The sequence below is a fragment of the Cydia amplana genome, chromosome 16 (assembly GCF_948474715.1).
Source record: "Cydia amplana chromosome 16, ilCydAmpl1.1, whole genome shotgun sequence".
NCBI lineage: Eukaryota > Metazoa > Arthropoda > Insecta > Lepidoptera > Tortricidae > Cydia > Cydia amplana.
In genome coordinates, this window is record NC_086084.1 from 13811746 (window position 1) to 13838069 (window position 26324).

Genomic DNA, 26324 nt, shown 5'->3' on the forward strand with positions numbered 1-26324 from the left:
AAGTTAACGTGCGTGTTTCAAATAATATTCATAGGCGGTCTTTTTCATCTCGTCCTCCTGGTCCCAAGATGTGGTTTTCCCCATTAAAATCTCATTTATTTCTCTGCACCAATTATTGATTAAAAATATGATGCTTCGTTTTAACATAATCTTCGCCAACTCCGCGCCATGTTTTTCACATGAAAGCACACAGCATCGGCGCGGTGCCATTGCTTTTCTTTCATCTTGTCCGCGTTGGTTTATGTGTATGGATAAAAGCTCAATTTAATACAAATCACAAGGTTTGCTTTATATCACATATAAAGAAATATTGGGAATAATATACTTATATTAAAAACCAACTTTGATATAATATCAAAATTTCCCGTCAAACCAAACGTCAATCGGTTTTTTTATTCTTAAAATACGTCAATCTGTGACATAGAAGATAGGATCATATAGAAGTGGTATACGCGTGCCTCCGTGAGGGACAAAACATAGGCAATACGACACTATGATTGGTCGAATTTATATGTTGCCCACCATAACCCATACTAATTTATGGTAGGGAATAAAAAAATGTGAGACTGTGACAAGGACAAACAACAATAGCGCTTTCGCTGCTACTCCTACTGAAAGATACATAAGACTATCCCTTTCGCTCATTTTCCCCACCCATCAAGCCTTATCCAGTTAAAATACTAGATTCATGATCTCTCATTTTACGGTGTTTGCACCATAGAGAAATATAGTAAGACAAGAGTGCTCACTCCATACATCAGTTCAGACTATTAATTTCAGTGTCTACATCTAGCATCGAGTAGCGGAACTATCAGTACTGCTACTTGACAATAGATGTAGCACCGACCGGAAAGTCTTATCTCAACAGCATAAGACTTTCCGGTCGGTGCTACATCTATTGTCAAGTAGCAGTACTGATAGTTCCGCTACTCGATGCTAGATGCTAATAGTCTTTTTGGTACTAAAACTGATGTATGGAGTGAGCACTCTATGTATTTTTTTCTCTATGGTACTAATACCCAGTCCCTTGAATACCCAGTCACTGAAAAGCCATGAACCTTGAGGTCCGTGGGAGTGTGTTTTTTGATGGTTTTATTTTGAGACACTTGAAAAAAAATTTGAACCTTTTATGTAGTTCTTTTGGGGAACAGTTTAAGTACATAATTGAATAAGTATATGGCAATTTTTTTAGGTATTAGGTGGCCATATTGTTTCTTAGAATTGTCTCTGTGATTAGTTGCCTGTTGAAGGAAAAGTACAGTCAGCGATAAAAAAGCAAGTATCAAAAATGTTTTTATTACCAAACATTTTATATGAATCCCCATCGGTTGAAGTCGTCCATGAGCCCGCGGAATCGTTCGACGAACAGTTCGTTGGAGCCAGGCACGAACCATCCGCCTTCGAAGGTCGCAGCGTTCGCAGGATCCGTCGTCACGAACGGCAGCCCTTGCGCAGCTACGCACAAGCCGAGAGGCAGTTTCTAGAAAGAGTTATATAAAAGATATGATACCGCAAAATGTGCCTATTTTGCTATGTTTAAAATAACACTTGAACAGTCTGTGCTATTAAAACCGCTGCAGAGAATCTTGGTCTAACTCTAGTAGTCAAAGCTATAAGGATAATATCTATAGTGGCCTAATAGGAATCAAATTCCGTAAGTACCTATGTACACTAAAAACAATGTAAATACTATACCGCTCTCATGTCTTCTTCAAACTCCTGTCTCCCATACACCACCTCAGGCTTCAAGCCGAGCCTCGTCATCGCCAGAACCAGCTCTTGGTAATAGTGGTCTACCAGCTTGTGGTAATACTTCTGCCTGAACTGCTGATCTGAGCCCAGCACGATGAAGTAGATGAGGTCAGATGCTGGGCATCCGAGCCCGGTCAGCTGGTAGTCTACTGGGATCACGTGAAGGTCACCATTCTGTTCAATTAAATCAATTATACTTATATTGTCTCCAAAGTCCAAAGTAACACAACCTCCACATGCATTATTAAATCATTTCTTTCATTTCATTGTTACATTAACTTGCATGGTGATGTGCTGACGGAATTATTCTAACATAGCGAAAGTTTTGATTGGGAAATGCAATGCAAGTATTTTTTTAATTAAGTTTCGAATTTCGTAAATAGCTAAGTAGAACCCACTTTAGGGTACTTTAATCTAGGTACCTACCACTTCTCTGTGCATCAAATTGCTAGGTCGATAGTCTCCATGAATGATCACTGGGGTTTTACGTGGATCATTCAATTCTCTAAGTTTACTCCAGCCCACCGATCCTTCTAGCAGTTTAGACAGCTTCTCACGATCCACCCCATCTACCGCTGCTAACGCACCATCAGCGAGACCTCTCCATTCTGGATCTGTCAACGGAGGCAGCTTCAATGACTCTTCAACTTGCTTAAACTGCTCAGGATCCTCCTTGCCAAAAGCTAAAGACAGCGCATGAAAGTTAGCTAAAGTTTCTACACATTTAGACGCATATTTCCAGTCCATGCTCTTTAGTCTGTCATGACACTTGTATCCTTCAGATGCTAGATTCTCCAAAACGATATTTTGGACCCCTTTGATTGCTTCAGTCTTGTAGAATTTTGGGAATGTAAATATTTGGTCAGATCCATGTAGATTTTGTAAACTTTCATAAGCCTTTGATAGTGTCGAGTAGACAAAGTTTTCCGTAACAAACACATGTTCTATGTCGCGGTTGGTGGCTACTTTAGCAAAAAGTTCCAAGGTCCCTTCTGCGGTGACAACAGTAATTTCAAATATAAATGACGTGAAGTTGGCACCATCGCTGGTTATAGGTTTAATTTTCACGTCCGTTGGGAGTTTGTCTGCAACGACTGAGTTTATAACAACACGCAGGTTTTCTAACATATTGGATAGTTTTAAAGTAACTTTCGAAGTTATTTCTGTATTAATCGGACGAATTCGTCTCAAAGCAAGAACATGTGTCCACGACGCCAGGCAACTGAGTCTAAGGTTGGTAGCAAGAGACGCAAAGAAACACCTGGTTAAACACTTGTGAAGTTGTGAAAGGCTAAAATTAACATCTCTATAGTGCAAGTTGGACCTCACATTCTAGGGTTCTGTGCCTTCACACGATATGATTAAGCTTTTCTTACAAAGAAGGGATATTTAAAGGAAATTGAAAAAAAAAGAACATGTTATTCATGTTCTAAACAGGTACTTACTATTATAAGTATGTTGAAAATACTAATTAAATATTATATTTTAGAACCCAGTTCAGAAGTTTTTTGGGGAAGTACATTTTTTAATGATTATGCATCATGATTATCATGAAAATTCATTATAGATATAGAGTTCAAGGGAAGTCGAATATAATCGAAAACAATATAGGTACCTATTATTAAAATTCATTAGTAAAAAATGTATTTTTATAGCCTACCCCCTTTATAATAAATAAATAAATAAATATTATAGGACATTCTTACACAAATTGACTAAGTCGCACAGTAAGCTCAAGAAGGCTTGTGTTGTGGGTACTCAGACAACGATATATATAATATACAAATACATAAATAAATAGAAAACACCCAAGACTCAGGAACAAATATCTGTGTTAATCACACAAATAAATGCCCTTACTAGGATTCGAACCCAGGACCGCGCTTAACAGGCAGGGTCACTACCCACTAGGCCAGACCAGTCGTCGCTATACTATTCTGTGGCATTATTTAAAATTACAATATATATGTATTATTTACAATATTTACATATACTTCATAAATTTTCGACGAAACCTAATGTCACCTGTACGGCTACTATCAGTTTGTGAGAGTCAGGATGGCGGGTGTATGTAAACAAAAATAAACAAAAAGCATACCATATTTTAGTACCTAATTTGTACTATTTGGTACCTCCTATAAAATAATTAGTACCTCACGGTATTTAAAGTTATTACTAAAAAACGTTACACCCGCCAACCTGACAGTCAGAATGGCGGGTGTATTTTATTACGCTATGATCCCGCGATTATTGATAAATTCTATAAAAGTCAAATTTTAGTACCTTTTTAGTACTTTAATATTCAATTATAAATAGAGCCATTTTATTTGTGGTTTCCGAGTTTTACTCATTTTACACTTTGCATTGCTATTAAAAAATTTCAGGCGCTTTAAATTTTTACGGTATCGATATTGTTTTTAAGAAAAACTACTACTACAACTATTTTTATTGCGCCAGGATTTAGTACCTTTCATGTTTAATCTGTTACCCTTTCACGGTTAATCTGTTAGGTTCAATTAACTATGAAAATTACGTCTTACAAATGGCCAGGCAGCATGTCAAAGGATTCTTCCTAAGAAGAAATTCCGCTCTTCACTGTGCATGTAATTGTGTACATAATACCTATTACCTACTCTTAAGTACATGGTGATTAATCAAATAAGATGGAGATTGAGGGGAGAGGCATTTGCCCAGCAGTGGGACACTGAATAGGCTTATAATAATAAAAATAATAATTTATCTTACACATACAACCTTCCTCCGGACACTTTTCTGCTAACTTGCTGCTAAAAGGGGCAGTAGTTTTCTCCGTCCCTTTCAGCAGAAAGTTTCCCGAAAATGGATAGATGTAATTATTCCAATAAGAATGTCTAAAGTACACGTGATCGTTTTGTTAAGGCTCGTTATAATATTTATAATAATATACAATAACTATCCGTCCTGAGAAATTTCTCGTTAATGTCTGCCGTATTGGGCACATTAATGTGTAATTGTTTTACAAGGGGCAAAATTGTTGTTTATATCCTCGTGCTAATATTGATACATGAGTAAGTGAAAGTTCCAAAAATAGAACCATGAGCGTAGCGCGTTGTTCTAAAAGTACAGGAATCTTGAAAGTTGCGAGGGTTTCAACTTCAACGCATGAGGCTTACAAGGAAGGGTACCCAACTGGCCGGCTCCGATTTGATTAATTTTTATATATGTTATGGAGTAGTCTAAAATAACGGACACGTATTTTTTTTAGCTGCCCTTACTCAACTTCCTGGGAGAAATTGGCCTCTAAAGTACTGAAAAGTGACAAAACGCTCTAACTTCTATAGAGTTTTGTTCAAGAAAATTGCTAGTTAATTACTTGTTTGAATATATATTGGAGAACATGAAAAAATAATGGACACGTGTTTTTCTATTTCGGCTCAAATTCATATTTTACAAAAAAAGCACACTTCAAAGTTTCATACTTGTCATCGTTTCACGCGCCTTACTTCAGTTAAACGCAAATGATTTTTGATGTTGATGTAGGTATGGTATGTCCGCCCAGAGGGCCTACCGTGAACCACGTTCGACGTGTTACCTCCCTGTCACACTTACGTACGAATTTACAAGTGCGACAGAGAGGCAACACGTCGAACGTGGTTCGCGGTAGGCGCTCTGTGCCAGTGGTAACTACTCAGTAGTTACCACCAAACCTAGTTGGTAGTAACTATTGGGAATTATTTTTCCCAGTAGTTACCAGCGGTAAAAGGTGGGAAAAAATTCCCAGTAGTTACCACCAAACCGAGTTGGTAGTAACTATTGGGAACTATTTTTCCCAGTAGTTACCAGCGGTAACAACTTGGTGGTAATTAGTGGGAATAACTCGTTTACCTAGCTTTATTTGACGTTCATAAGCGCATTGTAATTATGCCTACTTGAATAAACTATCTTTTATCTTTATCTTTTCGGGGTTGGTCCTACCAGTAAAAGTTGCTCAGTATAATCCCAAAACCTCCCTGACAACGGGAATGCACATATTTTTAGGCCAACATGTATACCTATTACCTAGCTAGTGTGAATCATTAATTAAAGTTGACGAAGAAGAAAGTTTGTCAAGGAAATGCTTGCGCAGCATGCGCTTGAATTGAATTTGAATTTAGTCTGCGCTTGCCCGATAGAGAGTGGGAGAACGTTCCAAAATCTGATAGCCTATGCCTGTACATGTACCTATATACTATGCCTTGAACAGTTTTTTGAAAAGATTTCACTATAGCCTAGTCGAGTGGCGAGTATTTTAGTTGACTAAAATCGGTCAACTGACCAAAAATCGTTCGCACTACAGATTACGAGTTACAAGTGAGTAGAGACTACGTTAATTTAGTCAAGTGGCGAGTATTTTAATTACTAAAAGTGTCTGAACACCAAAAATGTAGTCCAGTAGACTAGTAAGAGTTAGTGGTGGGGGAAGGTCACGGGAGGCTCACTCGCCAGAAAAAATAGAACAAAATGGATCCACTTGAATAATTCACCGACTAATCTACTCGACTAAATTGTTGATGTTCAGACACGTATAGTAGGATGGTTTTAAAATGTCCGAATCTACTAATAGAGAGATTACCTGGCGATGAATCGCATTGTTATCTTTTGTTAAACCCAACCGCTAATTACGCGTGCAAAATGAAATGCAATAACAACAAAAGATTCTACACAGATAACATCCTTACCGCATAGCATACCTTACCATATAGAACCTTTTGGAAATTAATAATGAAATACTACCGGGTGTGGTATTTTGTTAGTTATGTACCTATAAGTTAAGAAACTAACCAAGACGATAGAAAAACCTCATGTAAGAATAGTTAAATGAAAATATTGCTTGTAAAAGGTATGTCGTATTTCAATCGTACTCACAGTAGAAATATAGTATGTGGTACTTAGCATTTCTTAGCAAAACAAGGACATCAACGGGATCCCACAAAGAAGTATATTCATCACACTAATATACCGACAAACAACTTAAGAGTAGGTATTAGGTACACAATTACATGCACAATGAAGAGCGGAATTTCTTCTTAGGAAGCATCCTTTGACATGCCGCCTGGCCATTTGTAAGACGTCATTTTCATAGTTAATTGAACCTAACAGATAAACCGTGAAAGGGTAACAGATTAAACATGAAAGGTACTAAATCCTGGCGTAATAAAAATAATTGTAGCGTAGCGTTTTTTCTTAAAAACGATATCGATACGATGAAAAATTAAAGCGCCTGAAATTTTTTAATATTGCTATGCTGCAAAGTGTAAAATGAGTAAAACTCGGAAACCACAAATAAAATGGCTCTATTTATAATTGAATATTAAAGTACTAAAAAGGTACTAAAATTTGGCTTTTATAGAATTTATCAATAATCGCGGGATCATAGCGTAATAAAATACACCCGCCATTCTGACTGTCAGGTTGGCGGGTGTAACATTTTTTGGTAATAACTTTAAATACCGTGAGGTACTAATTTTTTTATAGGAGGTACCAAATAGTACAAATTAGGTACTAAAATATGGTATGCTTTTTGTTTATTTTTGTTTGCATACACCCGCCATCCTGACTCTCACATCAGTTTGGCACTGACATAAACGCCGTCGAGAACGTAATTTCGTCGCTATAGTTCGTTTTTTTTAGCATTAGAAATAAGGTAAACAATCTTGATGTATCTTTTAATTGAAAAACACATTTTAAAAATAAGTTACGGCAAATATGTAACAATTATGAATCTAAAACGATCATTTATATTCTTCTGCTTTCATAAGTAATAGTTTTTGATTTAAAAAAAGCGTTTTTCAATTAAAAGACATGTCAAGATCGCTTACCTTCTTGCAAGTTCTTTCTAATGCTAAAAAAAAACGAACTATATATACTTACTCAACCTCATATCTGCAACAATCATTTCATGGAAATGTCGCTTTTCTTTCATTCGGAATACGGGTGTTTTTGTCATCAAATGAGTGTTGCAGATATGAGGTTGAGTAAGTATAGCGGCGATTTACTTTCTATACATTTCGCTCGTACTCGCATATTAGTGCAAACGAGGTGTATTATAGAAAGTAAATTACGTTCTCGATAGCGTAAATGTCAGTTTTGACACTGTCAGTGACTCATGGTACGGGCTCTTGGGCATCTTTACTTTTACCTATCCGTAGGGTAGGTACCTATACTATTTAAGAGTTACAGTAAAATACCGTTGGTACATGTAGTGCGATTAAAAAACATGGCAAAACTATTTATTAGTACTCGTTTTAACAATTTTATCTACGGAATCCTAAACATAAACGATAATTATAAAAGGAATGTCAATAGCATTCACAACAACTACACATCGGTAACTCGTGGCATTTAGGTAGCACCACAGAATAAATATTAAGTAGTACTAAGTACAGAAGACTCACTCTTTAACAAATCGCGTCTGTTACGATCAGCACAGATATGGCCGCTAGGTGGCGACAGCGCCACTCGCGGCTTATGGCTTTCCCCAAAATTGGGGCCGAACGGATGTACTTTTAGCTACCTGTAGCAAAGCGACGAAATCACGGAGTGAGCCACGCCTGGTAGCGCTTAAAAGATTAGTGATTAGGTAGCACTTGACAGTTTCTAACAGACTAGTGATGTGACAATGTTCTTCCTAAGATACGAGTCGAGAAAAAGAAACCACTAAAAAAAGGAATTAATTACAAATACAAATAATTTATTGAGAAAAGTATAGTACAGTGGTTGCTATTAAAGACTAAGAATTTATAAAGACAAGTGATTTACAAATGCCTGAACTAGGATTCCCTGTGTTTCAGGCAGCAAAGGACACAATATTAATTATTTATTACTAATTCACTTAATTATAAACTATAGGTAGATTACACAATATTAGTCTTATTACCTAAACAAAAAGTGGGTTCTTAAGTCTTAAATATCAGGTAATCATTTTACGACTATTAGTAAGTTTTCTGTATCATCGTACGTAATTTTTTTTGAAGGGCGTTGCAATTAAGACGTGTCTTATTGGTGTTAAGTAAAATTGTTTGCTGGACATTTTTAGTCAAGTACAGCATACTATTTTCTGCATCAGCAGAATTATAAACGGGGCCAAAGTAAATATTGCGTAAATCATCTCCAAGTTTGTTTATATTTAAACAGCGGCGAACATGTTGTTTGCAGGTTTCGACAACGCATGCTTTAGACTCTGATACAGAGAAACTATCTAGGTCAGAAAATATGCTATTGTTCATAGGTAGGTAGTTAAACTAATGAAATAAGAAGTGCTATAAAAGTATGTGAAAAGTTAGCGCTCCTAGGCGCCGTCATAATCTATAGAGTTTAAATGCCTCTTTTCGGCCATTTTTCTAGCTGGGCAGTCGGCTTCGCCTGTTTGGTGGTTGCATGGTTTCTTGTAGTACGAGCATGTTGCACATTTTGGTGGTTCGTCCTTTTTTGTGCATTCCTTAAATGAGTGACCCGCTTCGCCGCAGTGGCCGCAGATATTAGTCTCCATTTTGCAGGTCTTCGCTGCATGATTGTAAAGCTGACATTTGAAACAGCGCGTAACTAAGGTGAAATCCCTAACAGGGCACGATGACCAATTTACAAAAACTCTGTCGTTCGTAATTAAGGCCTTGCGTATCGCTCCAGAAACTTCAATTATATAATTACAGGTCTCGGCGTCCTTTTTTCCGGATTTGTGACTGAGCTTAGTGGAGGCCATAAATTTTTCGAGCGACCAATCTTGTAATTTATCGGCTAAGTTTTGATGGAATATGCACTTGGGTCAATTTCACCAAACGAGCATTTTTGTCTAATTCCCATGGAATTTTGAAATACCAACATTACACAAAAAAAATTATGCTGATAATTTGATAAAAAATATAATAAATATTAATTTTCTTATGGGGTAAAAATATTCATAAAACTATAAAAGTTATTTCAATTTAAAAGTTTGGTCAGGGCACGGGAATTAGTGTGTCCATGGGAATTAGATTTTACTAGCACGTAAATTAGAACATAGCACAGGAATTGTTTTCTTAACTTATTTTGGTAGTTAAAACTATTATTTATGTATATTTTAATCTACAATAATATACTTCGACCATACTGAAGTGGCATCGAATATTTACCTTCTTTAATTTTAGTTTCGGACGACAAATCTACGAAAGTATGATACACTAAAAACTACGTATTTGACTAATCGTTTCCTTGATTTTAATGGCAACTAATCTCTCTTTCTTAGTAAAATATACATATTTCAAAACAATACTTTGAGTAGTTGCGTAAACTTGTCCGCCTTACATACAAAACTATTCATTAAAAAGTGTCATTATGTATCTGCATGTAGATAGGTACAAGGTGTATGATCTGGTATATGGCCGTATAGGAAATGATACTAAGAAATAAATAGGGGCACAGAGAGAAGAAGTCATTGTGTAAGTTAATCTGAAGAAATCGAATATGCTGCCTTCATAAATTCATAACACAAAAAATTGTTTGACCACATATGAGGTAAGGTGGGGTAAAACTATCACCGGGGTAAGACTATCACAGACAGACAGACATGACGAATCCATAAGGGTTCCGTTTTTTGCCATTTGGCTACGGAACCCTAATAGGGTATCTAATAGTATTACGGTTTTAATACCCCCTGGCACTGACTAAAATAACCGACTTGGTCTTGATCTCAAAACTTTTTTATAGTAAAAGAACTGCGTTGCGAGAATTGCATCTTTTTACATGTAATGTTTTTGATAGGATCCCATCTCTTTTTGTAGGCTGTCCTTCTTTTCAGGTAATCATACCCATACCATACTGATACTATGTATACACATATATCAAAACTATACACATCTTTATACATACTCACATCGTACATCGTAGTGTACCTTTACTTTCCCTACTAATTGTAAGAACTAAAAGGTAAATTTGTTATCGCATATTTTTCTAGGATTACAAACTTATTTATGCAGTTATTAGATCTTTAGAACATGACTAATATTGCAGTATTACGTTTCAAATTTGGAACGTGTGGGTATGCTAGAAGTGGGTGCCGTTCAATTTTAATACAAACATTTTGCATAATTACATTTAACTACTTTTAAAACTCATAATAAACATAATGTATACAAACAAAATCCATAATATTATTCGTTATAATAATTAAATTACAGAATGTTCTATAATCATAAAAACGTTGTTTATAACGATCATTAGGAATAATTTTACTTGTTATAACATACAGTTAGTATTATGATTAAAATGTAGAACTATATTTTAACGAATGATTGGGTGACATCATATAATATAAGTAATATGACATAAATTATAAAACAACTTAAGTACATATTCTACTTTAAGGCAGGTCGCCGTTAGGTACGACGACGAGCGAAGCGAGGAGGAGTGTTAGGTAGAACAGCGACCCTACAGCGCGCGAGCCGAGCGAGCGAAGCGAGCGTGCCGCGGCAGCGGCCGGCGAAGCGCCAGAACCGACTTATTTTATAATACGTTTTATTACCCTCTCGATTAGTCTCGATCATTTGCTCGATTGTGTCAGTGACAAAACTAAGGGATTATAAAGTGCATTAATTCAAATTAAATGTTATTTTGATAGAATGTTATTGAGATTTGATGGTACGGCCGTGCCACTTTGTTTTGCTCGACTTGGCGGCGGCACTGCCGTGCCCCCAGATCCTTTGTCCTTCCCCGGGCCTCAAACTATCTCCATGCCAAATATCATCAACATAATATTGGTTCAGCGGTTTAAGCATGACGAGATAACAGACAGACAGACAGAGATACTTTCGCATTTATAATATAGTAAGAATAGGATATATTTAATTTTTCTTGTATTAGAAAAGCTAATTTATAACAACTAATCTATTAAACGAGCAATTCTTGTATATATTTCGGGGATCTCGGAAACGGCTCTAACGATTTCGATGAAATTTTATCATATATGAGGGTTTTCTGGGGTGAAAAATCGATCTAGCTAGGTGTTATCTCTGGAAACACGCGCATTTTTGAGTTTTTAGGTAGGTATATGTTTTCCAAGCAAAGCTCAGTCTTCCAGATATTTAAACTTTATACGGCATACGCTGTCAGCTGTCAAATTTACAAAAAAAAATGCAAATTTGACTCATTTTGTTTCATGTAACCTTAGGTACAGGTATTATATTATATATTATATGTAATCATTCCAGAAATAGTTTTATGTTTATATAATATTTTAATGTTATAATATGATCAATGAATAAGGTAAGGTGGGGCAAGACTAACAGTACAAGGATTCCATACAAGTGATAGTCTTACCCCGGTGTCGTCTTACCCCACCTTACCTTACGTATTAAAATTGCCCGGGTTATTCGGGTCCACCCTGTATGTACTATAATACTTATACTAAAAAACCGTTCACAGATTTTTGTGCATTCTTTAAGATTTCCTTAAATGTAAAATAAAAAGATATACTTCATATTATTATTACATATAATATATATTCAATGCCAATATATATATGTAATAATAATATGATGTAAACATTGCCAATTAACTTACAGTGCCCCCAATAAAAGATTTGTTGACAATATATGTAATACTTTCTAATTCCCGTGCCACTTAATCAGCTGTTTTAGGTAAATATGCTATGGGAATTAGGGCACGGAAATTAGAATTCGTAATAAAAAAATTCGCCAAAAATTTAATTCGTGTTTGACCAAACTGTTATGTTATCCCTTACATAAAGATACATAAAGGGCTCCTAAATATGACAATTGTTATTGAAAAGCTATGTGGAAAATAAAATTTATAAGGGGCATCGAAATTAGAAAAAAATTGTCGCCCACCCGGCTTCCGAAATACTTACGCGATTTGCTCGAACACGCCGCGGCTTGACTTACATCCGCTTGCTTTGAGAGACAGCCGAATACTGCCAGTACAGGTGAGGCGGGATACGAGGCGGTTCAAATACAAACGTCGGCTGTCAGAGCCCTTTGAGTTTTGCCAACGAAATTGTACTCGCGCGCTCGGACAAAATTTAAACATCGATCACGAGTTATTTACCACAATGAAGTTAATAGTGTATGTGCTCAGTGATAGTAAATATCATCTAGTTTAAGTATTTGACACTAAATTAGTGATACTAATGTAGAATTTTTCGTAGGATTTTTCATTATACTCAAAAGTCGATTCCGGACCCCTGTGGACGGGAGTAGTAATTTGAGCCTTTAGGTATTTTTAAGTGTACTCTAAAAACCAACTAATCAGTGAATTCATATGGAACTCGGTGTGAAAGGGTGACTTCTTTATGTAAAAAAAATTTGGTAAGTATTATCTGATGCTAACTCGCGATTTTCATCACGGACAGAAAAAAAATCGTGTTCAGAAATTGACCCACTTGAGGACGTCAGGTTCCTGCATGTCCGTGGGAACTCCAATGACTACGTCAATTCTGGGCTTGCGTTTTTGTGGCTCGTCAACGGTGAGTCAGAGGTCGTAAGCTGCGCCGATTGCTTGAGTTTTATGACGTCTTCTTTTGAGTCAGTGCTTATCACTACACCGCCGTTTTTTATCTTGCGCAACCCTCTCACGTGCAGCTTCATTTCTTCGGGCCGGATAATCTTTTGAACGAGAGATTTTGTCTCCTCACTTGATTTCAACTTGTCAACCGGATAGATTGCGACTGAGCTAACATTAGACGGTTGAACGTACCTCGTTCCATTTTTCTTAAGGGCGTCGGCAAACGATATAGGTCCCGAATCTTGTCGGCTGGATTCCTCAATTGACTCCTTTAGTTCTTGGATGCGTTGTACGAGGTCTAGTTTTTCCTGATGCGCTTGGCGAGACTGATATGCTTGGACTGCGTGGCTTTTTAGGGATTGGTATTCAATAGCCATTTGTGAGGCTAAGTGGCTCACGTTGCGACACATGTTGTTAATTCTGATCTTCTGGTCAGTGTTAAGTTTACCTTCTGCAGATGTAGAGCATACGTCGTGGAGGTTCAGTTCGATCTTTTTCAGCCAGGTCTGGATGTCACTCGTGGGGAATACCTTCGGGGGCTCTTCTTCCTGCAGCATGTTTGCTGGTGTGGGCCCGGGCGGGCCGGGCTGCGGCGTGGGCGTTGAGGGCGGGCTGCGGCGTGTTAGTCCACTCCGGTTAAATGGACTATTCTCCGACATTTTTCGCTTACACTTGTTTACTACACTTATACATTATACTGTAGCCGTAGGTCGGGGTAGATGACTAATGACCCAGATAATGCACGATTGGAAATGCAGACAATCACGAAATTATGCACGTGAATAATTAATTAATTTAATAAACACGTCCGATCTCATTGACGCCTCTTGAACAATTAAACTAATCTTTTAAGTGCTACCTAAATGCCACGAGTTACCGATGTGTAAATTAACAACACTCAGTCCATTACACTCTATTTTATCTTTTCTTTCAAATGTATTTAATCTTAGATATGCTTATCTCGCCTTCAATAAATACTTTTGTTGGGCAGGCTTTCCTCATGGACCAACCCTTCCCATAGACACAACTGGTTTACTGTCATTTAATTTTAGTTCCCAAATACACTAACTATTCTTGAGTTTTGCCTGTTTTTGTTGTAGAATTGTACAGTCGCCATCAGATATACGTATAAGTCTTTTTCGTGCACATTTGTGGAATATTTGAATATCACTAGGGTAGGTTAGGTTCGTTAGTTATCTTCAAATGGCCGAAGGCCAAACAGCACAGAATAGGAGCCCCGCGACAGCGGGGCTTCGTCGACATCGCTAATGTAAAGATAAAACGACGAAAATGATGTAGGAATTTTGCGTTCTGGACCGTTCGCGATGTAGACTTAAAGTGATATAGGCAAAACATTACACAAAATATTACAAATATTGTGCTTAGTTGTGCCAGTTGGGCGTAGTTGTGCCATTAGGAATACATATTTTTGATGGCACAACTAGTTGTGCATACGTAATTCCATGAGAAAAGCCTGTTGTAGGGTCGTCAGATGACAAAGCAACATTTTTTTTTTTAATTAGCCTATTGGTGTGTCCCACTGCTGGGCAAAGGCCTCCCCTCTTTCCCGCCACTTGACTCTGTCCAATGCACACAAAGCAACATATACGAAAAAAATACAAATACATATAACTGGAGATGTTTTTAATAAGGAATTTATTTCAATATTGAGTTTTCAATTATGCGTAGGAAAAAAATAGTGATCATATTAAATTTGGTGTCCACTTTATGTGCAAACACGCACTCACTTAAGTAGTTAGGGGTCGTCCATTAATTACATCACACGTTTAGGGGGGGGGGGGGATCAAGAAAATGTGACATGTTGTGACAGGGGGGAAGGAGGAGTCACAAACTTTGTGACGTCACTTTAAGTTATTAAAATTATTTAATTCGCTGTACATTAAATAACAAGTTTTTGAAACAATAATCATTTTTATTCGTTTATTTTTCTTTCGTAATCAGTTTTGGGTTATAAAATTACTAATATATATTTTTATATTTTGATAAGATATTAATAATAAATACAACCTACTTAATTCGATTTGCCGATTTCGTTAAAAATGTGACGTCACACCAGGGGGGTGGGATTTGCCAAATGTGACCAAGTGTGACAATGAGGGGGGAGGGGTCAAAAAACGTATAAATTCGTGTGATGTAATTAATGGATGACCCCTTATTAATAAAATTAAATATAATTATTATAATTCACGTAACCAATCTATGACCAGAGAGAATGCCAAGTCGTCGTGTCGTTTAAGAATAACACTTGCAGTCTTTGAAAGTAAGGTAGTACAATCAGCATCGTCAGCGTTAGCGATATTAAAAATATCAAAATACGTGTAAAAAGTATCTACAAATTTCTATCAATTTAACGAAAAATTTAACAAAAAGAGATATTTTGGAAAAGTATTCCAAGGTGGCTGATTTTGGCACGGTGTTTCATCTGCTACTATTGATGGTGACCGTACCTACAAAAATCTACCTAACAATATATAATTAAAAAGATAGTATAAAATAAAATTGAAAAAAAAAACAATATAAAACTTGCGAAAATTTCGTTATTGTAATCTAAAAAAAAAATCGAAGTATCTAAATTAAATACTTAATACTAAAAGGGGGAAATTTATAGAATATAAATAATTCATCAAATCATAAAATCGAATGCTCCGAGTCCGACAGAGTGTAGCAGCGGCACAATAAACGTACAACTCCTATAAAGATAAGACGTTTGTAGTTCCGCTGTTACACCTTGTCGCTGCAGAGTTATATTAGTTTGACGGATTGTAGTCTTGTCATTTCGTGTAGATCAATATCTGTATCCAGTGTTAGGGTTAAAACTGGTCTGATGGCTGGATCCGAAGCTAGATGCTGATGATGATGGTGAGGAGCTGAACCCTGAGCCTGATGAGCTGGAGCTAATACCACCGCCATGCTTCGCTGCATCGTATTTTCCTGGAACAATGAAAAACAAAAATTCAAAGACTCGTTCACGAGTCAATGCAACATTTAGGGCCGATATAGATTACAGAAGGACTGCAAACTGACTGCAATTTGTATGGGAACTGCACGCCGAAAAGCTTACATATCTATGTAAGCTTTTCGGTTTTTTATCTATCTAGATAAAGTTTGTTTTTATCCTGCGTTGAATGTTATCACTTAGTTCAAAAGATGTCGCTGTTGTGCATCTCCAATTGAGAAGCTTCTTTGAACTGTTCACTATAGCGTAGTTCCCGTTATTTCTCACAGATGGAGCTAAGAACCATAGATAGAACTATAGTAGGTACTTACCAAAGAGTAAAGACATGTATCTCCGTATAAGATAAATAAAGTCTAAGGAAAAAACGTCCCTCGGAAATCAAGAAAAAGTTGGAAAAAGTCATTCATACCTTTGGCCTATGCTCGGCTAGATGGCGTTGACGACACCATTTGATATTTAATAAAATAATTTTAACACATAGGTATAAGTGAAAGAACATGGGTCAAAATGATATAAAAATAATAAAATCATTTTATATACATTTTTTTGATAGTTTTATACATTTTCATTTTGAGTTTTAATCGTGTGTCGATGGATGGCAGTAAATTTACTGTGACTACAAAATTTACTATCACAGGACCCCTCTATACTTTCTATTCTCTTTGCCTCTATACGATCTATTCTCTTTGGTAGGTACCTAAGTAAAGTTCCAGTTGTTTATAGCAACTTCACGAATGATATGAAAATTAACTTACCGTCGTCAAAAATGCCAGCAGCCTCATCCTTAGCGTTCTGCTGAAGGGCCAACAGTATAGCCTCCGGGGTGGGGGGAGCTATCGGCAAGTGCGCCCCCTGGGGCTTGTAGCCTCCCTCTCCGGCGGTGTACGTGATGGTGTAGGTGTGACCATCGTCGCCTTTGTACGAGAAGCCGCCTTGGGAGTTGCCAGCGTTGTTGGATTCTTCGGCCTTGATGCCGTTGGAGGTCTCGAAGCTGTAGTGGAAACCTGAAATAGGGATAAAGGCGACCGTTATTAGGAATCAGATTTATATAGCTGACCTTAGTGGTTCGACCGCTCTTATTGGCACAGCTTTGCAACAATCATCCTTCAGGGATGCAGTGGCCATTGATGTAGTGGTTTCTTCTTCTTTACTAAAAAAAATCAGCCATTAGCTTTATTAAAGTAACTGTCTAACTATTGGATATTGATGTTAATATTTTAACAAACCGTGATTAAGGGTCGATCGGTTTCACCAAACTGTTTTTCATAGTTAAAGAGTTCGCTAACAATTATTGTATGGAAAGTTTCATAGTAACCGCGGCGCGCCGGGGGTGACGTTGATCAGTCTGTCAAGTGCGGATGGTGCAACTGGCACTAAGGCTGGACCTAGTTGACAATTGAATCTACACCACTTGGCCCTTGCTTACCTTCCGTATTTAGTGAGAAATATTTTTTACAAGTTCATGATTGTTCTTCTTCTGATCTTAACTTAAAGTAAACAAATATATTTTTCTGTGTTGACTGTTGACTTTACCACATTCTCCAACTCTCTGGAAGTTCCGAAGCTGCCCTGGCTCTGGAAGCTGCCAGCTTGACCTTGGGACGAGGGCAGGTATTTTCAATGCTGACTTACCAGATTCACCAACTTCCGTGTCCTGTTTCAAGATTTCAGCATTTTTCTCAGCCGCCTGCTGCAGGCGTGTGTTCCTAGAGCCTCCAGAGGAACTCTGGAAGTTGCCGAAGCTACCCTGGCTCTGCAAGCTGCCAGCCTGGCCTTGGGTAGGTAGTGTCAATGCTGACTTACCAGTTTCCCCAACTTCCGTATCCTGTTTCAAGATTTCTGCATTTTTCTCCACCGCTTGCTGTGGGCGTGTATTCCCAGAGGAACCAGTGTCTCCAGAGGAACTCTGGAAGTTGCCGAAGCTGCCCTGGCTTTGGCTTTGGGACGGAAGGTAGCTCCGGGATGGCAGCTGGGCGGTGGAACTGAGGGCGACGACCGCCAGAAGCGTGAGGTGGAACTGGGAAATAGAATTCAGAATTAGGTAATCGTTGTGTGCGTCACACGTTACGCTACGGGTATGGTAAAGGACGCTTCCCAACTAGCAAATTATGTCGTAAGAAAGGCACCGTTATGTTTCTCTTTCAGCTATTTGGTCGAGAGATAGATCCGTAAAAGGGCGAAAGAAGGATCCGACGACGTTCTCTCGACGCGATTTGGGCGCACTTCTTTCAGCTTTTTAGTTGAAAAATAAGCACGAAACATTTCGTATATTGATCATATATTGCTGTCCCACCCATGTCGGCAGTCAATGCCACAGTGCTAGCGGGAAAGCAATATAATGATGCGCGTGCGATAGAGGTAGCAAAAAGCGGATCAAATGTAAGAAATTCTTCGTGTTTAAGCATCCTTACTTTACGCAACGCAATGTATGTGACATATTTGTCGTATAATTACAAACATCACAACCGAAAGTGTGTGCATGTGTGCAGAGGGAGACGGCTCCGTATTTTTACATACCATCGCCTACACTGTTAACTGACTGTTCGTAAACCTTATTACAAACGGCATAAGGTCCAGCGATGGTCAGTTAAGAGTGTTGCTGTTTGTACCTAGGTACTAATTTGACAGTTCGAATGGCCAATTTATTTCCTCATCTTCCTCGTGTTGACCCGGCATTTTTACCACGGCTCATGGGAGCCTGGGGTCCGCATGGCAACTAATCCCAGTAATTGGCGTGGGCACTAGTTTTACGAAAGCGAACTACCATCTGACCTTCCAACCCAGAGGGTAAACTAGGCCCGTATTGGGATTAGTTCGGTTTCCTCACGATGTTTTCCTTCACCGAAAAGCGACTGGTAAATATCAAATGATATTTCGTACAATAAGTTCTGAAAAACTCATTGGTACGAGCCGGGGTTCGAACCCGCGACCTCCGGATTGCAAATCGCACGCTCTTACCGCTAGACCACCAGCGCTATATTTCCTAATCCAATTTATTTCCTAATCTGCGGAATCCGCCCAAGATCTATTTTAATACAAATCAAGACGAGGAGTAAGTAAGTTTATGGGTGAAAGAGTCTGCATATCGAACAATGGGGTTGGCAACAGTCAACGGTTTGCATAGATGGCGTCATCATAGCTTCCCCTTTCTCTAGTTTTGTTCTATTTGGCTTAAAGGGCTGGCAAAATAAATCCAAAACAGCAAAAATTTTACACAATTCTAGGGATTGACAAGCTATGCTGGCGCCATCTGTAAAATGCTTCGACCGGCCAACCTCATTTTAAGGTATGATTGTAGGTTCTGTAGATTGAATACAATAATATTATTAACTCGGAAAGGAACCCACAAACAGGAAATATCCAGTGCTAGTCCATTAGGTAAATTAACCATTTTACCACTGTCATTCGAGTTTATTCTTAATTTCCTATGCTTCCGCGTTAAGGATGGCTCACGCTAGACCGGGCCGTACCCGGGCCGAGGTGTCCGACAATTTCGACATGTAATTTTCTATGACGGCTGATCGGTGATCACGTGATGCTTCCATACAAAACGAAGCGCCGGAAGCTCTGGCCCAGTCCCGGCCCGGTCTAGCGTGAGTCATTTCAAATGGAGTTACATAAATTAAAAAAACACTTACTAAATACATGATTGTAATCGGAACACAACGGATGGCACCTAGAATCGAACTGTGCCTGTTGACCCTATTGGGGCACTTTTATACGGTTTCGAAATTACCCTTATTACGCTAAAACGGACCTCTGGAACCTTGGTACTAATGTAATGAGAGAATGCTGTGATTGCGAGGAGCCAGTTACAGTGTGCGACAGAAAGGTTCCGATACGATTTATACGTCACGATCACGATTAGCCGTCATTAACGCCAACGTGACGACATTTTGATTTTAATTCCCTACTCCGACCATTTTTGCGCCGGCCGGTATGTAAAAAAAATATTTTACCGTGGTATTGTCACGGAAACGCACGATCGTGTTATGAATTATGACCAACTCTCTATAAAATCTATACTCTTTGATTATGATATTTCAGTGAGTCTCAGTACAAAAAGTACTGACGTTGACTGAAGTAGCATGACAAATACGAATGTTTCCGAGAAAATACGATGGCGAAGGAATGCAATTTTGATTTTACGATTAAAAGTACAAGGGCAAATAATATCTTAAGGGGCCCACTGATTAACAGTCCACCGGACGGTATCGGCCTGCCAGTTCATCATCATCATCTTCCTCGCGTTGTCCCGGCATTTTGCCACGGCTCATGGGAGCCTGGGGTCCGCTTGGCAACTAATCCCAGTAATTGGCGTGGGCACTAGTTTTTACGAAAGTGACTGCCATCTGACCTTCCAACCCAGAGGGTAAACTAGGCCCGTATTGGGATTAGTCCGGTTTCCTCACGATGTTTTCCTTCACCGAAAAGCGACTGGTAAATATCAAATGATATTTCGTACATAAGTTCCGAAAATCTCATTGGTACGAGCCGGGGTTCGAACCCGCGACCTCCGGATTGCAAGTCGCACGCTCTTACCGCTAGGCCACCAGCGCTTCGGCCTGTCAGTTAAAACAAAATTTTGACAATTCCGAACAAGTGACAGGCCGATACCGTCCGGCGGACTGTTAATCAGTGGGCCCCTTAACCTACTTAATATGTCGATGTTGATAAAATTATGACATTATATCACAACACCCTTTTGTAATTTACACAGTAAAAAATTAAACAAAGGCTTGCTATCACGATACAGCGCGGGAATGCCGCCTGCGTGATGGGCACCTTGCCAAGAGGCCAAGGTTTGTTGTAGGATTTTTTAATTTTTCAAAGGTAGGTTTAGTTTTAGTCGTTTTATTTTATAACTATTTATCGTATTGAAAGTTGAAAATCGTATAGTCTAAATATAAGGATGTCCACAGAAAACAAACAGAATTTAAAAAAAGCGGCCAAGTGCGAGTCGGACTCGCCCATGAAGGGTTCCGTATTTAGGCGATTTATGACGTATTAAAAAAAAACTACTTACTAGATCTCGTTCAAACCAATTTTCGGTGGAAGTTTACATGGTAATGTACATCATATATTTTTTTTAGTTTTATCATTCTCTTATTTTAGAAGTTACAGGGGGGGGGACACACATTTTACCACTTTGGAAGTGTCTCTCGCGCAAACTATTCAGTTTAGAAAAAAATGATATTAGAAACCTCAATATCATTTTTGAAGACCTATCCATAGACACCCCACACGTATGGGTTTGATGAAAAAAAATTTTTTGAGTTTCAGTTCGAAGTATGGGGAACCCCAAAAATTTATTGTTTTTTTTCTATTTTTGTGTGCAAATCTTAATGCGGTTCACAGAATACATCTACTTACCAAGTTTCAACAGTATAGTTCTTATAGTTTCGGAGAAAAGTGGCTGTGACATACGGACGGACAGACAGACGGACAGACAGACAGACAGACATGACGAATCTATAAGGGTTCCGTTTTTTGCCATTTGGCTACGGAACCCTAAAAAGACCAAATATAGGGGTCTCGGCCCCGAATACGATTTCGTACCTTTTGGTGTCGAGACCCTTGGCCCGTGGGGTCCGAACGCGTCTGCCCTTTTTAAGGACCTATCAAAAAGGATAGCTGACGCCACTGGTGACCGTAGATCTGCCAGCTTCCTCGCACAAAGAATAAGTATTGCGATACAGCGAGGAAATGCTGCCAGTATCTACGGCACCATTCCGCAGGGGGATATTTTGTAATTATTTATTTTAAGTTTAGTTTTATTTATTTTTAGATTTAGTTTTTAAGTTTTGTAGGTTAGCTATTTAATTATGTTTTTTTTATATATATTAAGTTTGTATGCACTAATAAAGCTCTCAACAGAATTAAATTACAGGTTTGTTTGGTACAAATACACCCGTTAAATTGATTTTTAAAAATCACTAGGGAGACCTTTGTTTTACATTTAATTAATTGGAGTACATAGTAATTGCTAATAGGCTTCGATAAAACTTGGTTCCCAACCGGCTTGGCTAGTTAGCTCCCATGTGTTTAGATTTAGAGTTATGTGACGCCCTGCTACTGTACCCCTAGTCCCTAGTGTAGTGTGAATTTCATTCGATAGCGTGACGTGGCGTGGCATACGCATTTACGTTAAATCTCATTTTGTATGGGATTTTCAGTTTCCAAAACGTCCCGCTTGGCTCACTGTCCAAAATCCCATACAAAATGAGACTTAAAGCAAAAGCTTACGTCCGTCACGCTATCGAATGAGATTTACTTACACTAGGGGTTCTGGACCACAAGTATGGTTTTACGTTAGATTAGAAGCGTTGGTGGCCGAGCTGACCTGACGTCCAACTTGCAATTTGTAGGTCGTGGGTTCAAAGTGTTCAAACCCTTGCTTGTAGTACCAGTGTATTTTTCGGAACTTAAATATGTACGGAATATCATTTGATATTAAATATTCTTGTCTAATTTCATATTGTTTAAAAATTATAGCGTTACACCCATTGTATAGCGGCACCCAATCGATGTAATAACATCGGTAACACTTGTAATCGCCCTAAACCGCGAGAAGTAAACCGCTACAGAGTTACAAACAAGCACCTTGCTTTCACTGCCAAGGTCACACTTGCTCGAAGCTCGGAGGTAAGGCCCGAGATTCACTTGTAAAGCTATTTGTTAGAATGAGATAACGATATTCATCTCTCATTCTGTAGTATAGCTGTGTTCCTACTTACGTAAGTAAAACTTACAAGTATATCTTGGGCCTTAGAGTAGTGAATGGGCCAGTGGGTCACTTAAGGCTATAATGTGTTAGTAAGATGTTGAGAGAACCCCTAGTGTAAGTGTAAATTTCATTCGATAGGGTGACGAGCATTTTGTGTTGTCTATATTTGTATGGGATATTGAACAGCGCGCTAAGCGGGACGTTTTGGAAACTCAAAATCCCATACAAAATGAGACAACGCAAACGCGTACGCGGCATACGTCACGTCACGCTGTCGAATGTGTTTCATTGAGTCGCATAAAACGTTGTCGTATTGTAATGTGTAAATTTTTTTTTTTCGAAATTCGTTTTACTAGTCTTAGAAATATGGGAATACATTATACGTAAATGTAAGGTAAAGTAAACGTGTGAATATAATTTTATTTCATCGAATTTTATCATAAATCATGACATGTCAGTATTTTCTTTACATCTGGCAACTCTTCCACTGAGGTGCTCAACCTTTACATATTTTGATACACATTTAGTAGCGATCATCACTTTCTCTGTCGTCCAAGGTCTTGGCCGTAGTGAACGTACATATGCGAACGATAAACCGTGTACTTTATGCCATTGGATTAAGGTTCAAATTGGTTATTAAAATTTGGCTTTGGTGGTGATGGTACTACGTGTAGACTTGACTTATCATGGACTTTATGTCGATGGATTACGATTCACCATTGTTAATAATATTATGTCTAGTAATGATGGTACACTAGTACATGTAGAGTAGTTCTTAGGCTACAAGCTAATAGCCCCCGTTTAGTCTTTTGTGACAGAAGGTAACTAATAGTTAACTACGGAACCCTACACTGAGCATGGCTCGACATGCTCTTGGCCGGGTTTTTAGGGTTCCGTACCTGAAAAGGAAAAAACGGAACTCTTATAGGATCACTCGTGTCGTGCGTCTGTCCGTTACAGCCTATTTTCTCGGAAACTACTGCATCAATTGAATTGAAATTTGGCACACATACTTATGTAAATTAGTGACCGAAAGATGGACATGTAACGTAAACAAATTAATATTAAACATGAGGGCCACTTTCGGGGTATCGTCTTTGGTCGTCCCATTCGATTTTCGTCAAGTTCTTAAATTAGTCCTATTCTGCTTTCGTCACCCATTCTACATTGAATGAAAGCCACCGACGATTGTGACGAATGTAGAATGGGTGACAACGGAATAGGACTAATTTAAGAACTTGACGAAAAACGAATGGGACGACCCAAGACGATACCACTTTTGGCAGGTAAATGAGAAAAATAAAAACTCAGACTATATATTATCGTGTTATACCTATATCAAATCAAAGAGCTTTTTTTGAGATTTTTTATTTATTTATAATCTTAAAATACATAGGTTAAAAGTTATTTAAAAAGTAGATTTTTTTTTTAAGTTCAAACGCCTTTGTGGTTTACCCGCTGAGAACTCGTCTCGTGCATGTTTCGCAGTTGGAATAACATCCATCGATAATTACGATATCATCATAAACTCATCATACAATGTTTAGACACGGCCAATTTTACTGATAACTTTTATTTTTTCTTACAGTTTTTCAACAAACTAACACCTGTTGCTGATGGGAAGACAAATTAATAGTTTTTTTTTATTAAACATTTGGTTTTCGCGATTTTTTTAAAATCACGTGTTAGGTGGAACTATATTATAGGAGCAACATTTTATATTTATTGAAGTTTTTTCACGAGGATCATAAATAATGTGGTTTTTGTTAGGGTTCCGTACCCTAAGGCTAAAAACGGTACCCTATGAAACTAACTAAACTAAGACTCCGCTGTCCGTCTGTCTGACCGTCTATCACCAGGCTGTATCTCATGAACCATAATAGCTAGACCAGTGGTTCTTAACCTTTTCAGTCCGGTCACCCCTATGACTAACTAGGGAACCTGATTTTATCCCTCCTCCCAATGGTAATAAAAAATAAAACGTGTATGTTTGTTGTATTGTTATATTAGGTTAGCTTATTACCCCCGTAAAATACCAGTTTTACCCCCACGGGGGCAATTACCCCCAGGTTAGGAACCACTGAGCTAGACAGACACAACTTGACGTCCCTTTGCGTGCACGACCACAGATAAGATAATGACTTGAAGATTGACAACCCTAAATAGCCGAAAGGGATATAGTGCCATAGGTTAGAAAGAGGTATCATGATTCCACCCTTAATAACTGTCAAACTTCGGTTTTGTAGGAAGTATCCTTTCTGTACGGTAGTACAACTTGTTCTGTGGTTTAACTCAAATTTAATGACCTCCACGATGATAGAACCGGGTCTCTATTGTTTCCCATAAAGTTTTAAGTCATAATGTATTGTTTGTCCGCATTTTCATTAGTCATAATTTGGTTTTTCTCAGAAACGCGTAACTTTTCAGGATTGCCATAAAACAAACCTAACCTAACCTATCCACGGGATAAACTTAGGAAATTACTGAAAAGTTAACGGTTTCAGAATTATGACTAATGATAATCTGACATCATTATGACTTTCAATCATTATGTCAAACAAAGGGATCCGGGATAGGGACCTACTAAAAACATTAAAAAAATCGCAAATAAGTAGGCCACATTGCTTCAAACAAAGGGACCCGGGATATAATCTCCTAAAGATATTAAAAAATTTACAAATAAGTCATAATATGCAATATTATTGCTATGGTTGCCATACTTAGTGACGTCATATGCGCGTGACCACGCCCTTCACCCGACCGTGATCTGCTTCGTAACATTATAATCGTTATTTTGTAGGTACTAAACTTTAAGGTTAATTCGTGTTACGTGATTCTAATTGTTTAAACTGGGCGGGTTATTTGAGTGACCATTTATAAGCTGTAGGTATTAATAAAGTTATTTACTTCCGTTTGTGGATATATGTTAAAAAAATCTGCATAGAAGCATATTTAATGGGGTTAGTCAGCTTGAGGCATCACAGTTGTAGTGCCTTCCTTTGGTAGTTCACTCCTATCCAAATATGAAACTGGTATATGATTTACATTTTTAGTGTAAAAGTTTTTAAAATATTTGTAGCTGCCTACATTACCTTACTTACTGTAACTGGTAGCAAGAGTGTAATTCCAAATTTTATTTTCAGATGCTCTCGAAGCCTCCATCAGCAACCAATTCGGCTCCCAGTCTCAGTTTGGTCAGAACAACAAGTTTGGCGCTCAGAGCTCCAGAAGTTTCGGATCTCAGGGTTCCAAAGATTTTGGCTCTGATCAGTCTAACGGCTTTGGATCCCAATGTTCCAATGACTTCACTGCTCAAGGCTCCAGTTTCGGATCTCGGAGCTCCAAAAGTTTTGGCAC

At 38.2% G+C, this 26324-nt stretch overlaps 3 protein-coding genes and 1 pseudogene across 3 annotated transcripts in view; 1 reads left to right on the top strand and 3 right to left on the bottom strand.

The window, feature by feature from the left end:
- Nucleotides 1–26324, top strand: part of LOC134655105 (probable protein BRICK1-B) — a 321261-nt gene that overhangs the window by 69754 nt on the left and 225183 nt on the right. The window lies entirely within an intron of this gene.
- On the bottom strand, nt 1310–2880 carry LOC134655460 (uncharacterized). The gene is made up of 3 exons (XM_063510925.1): nt 2179–2880; nt 1696–1926; nt 1310–1480 (listed from the first exon to the last, which is right to left on the bottom strand). Exons 1-3 carry the CDS (start codon nt 2878–2880, stop codon nt 1310–1312), a joined length of 1104 nt encoding a protein of 367 aa, XP_063366995.1.
- Nucleotides 9059–13922, bottom strand: LOC134655461 (uncharacterized; annotated as a pseudogene).
- Nucleotides 16070–20091, bottom strand: LOC134655462 (pupal cuticle protein 27-like). Its single transcript, XM_063510926.1, has 4 exons — nt 19879–20091; nt 18044–18257; nt 16996–17244; nt 16070–16215 (listed from the first exon to the last, which is right to left on the bottom strand). The coding sequence occupies exons 1-4, from the start codon at nt 19885–19887 to the stop codon at nt 16070–16072; spliced, it is 618 nt and encodes a 205-aa protein (XP_063366996.1). The 5' UTR covers nt 19888–20091.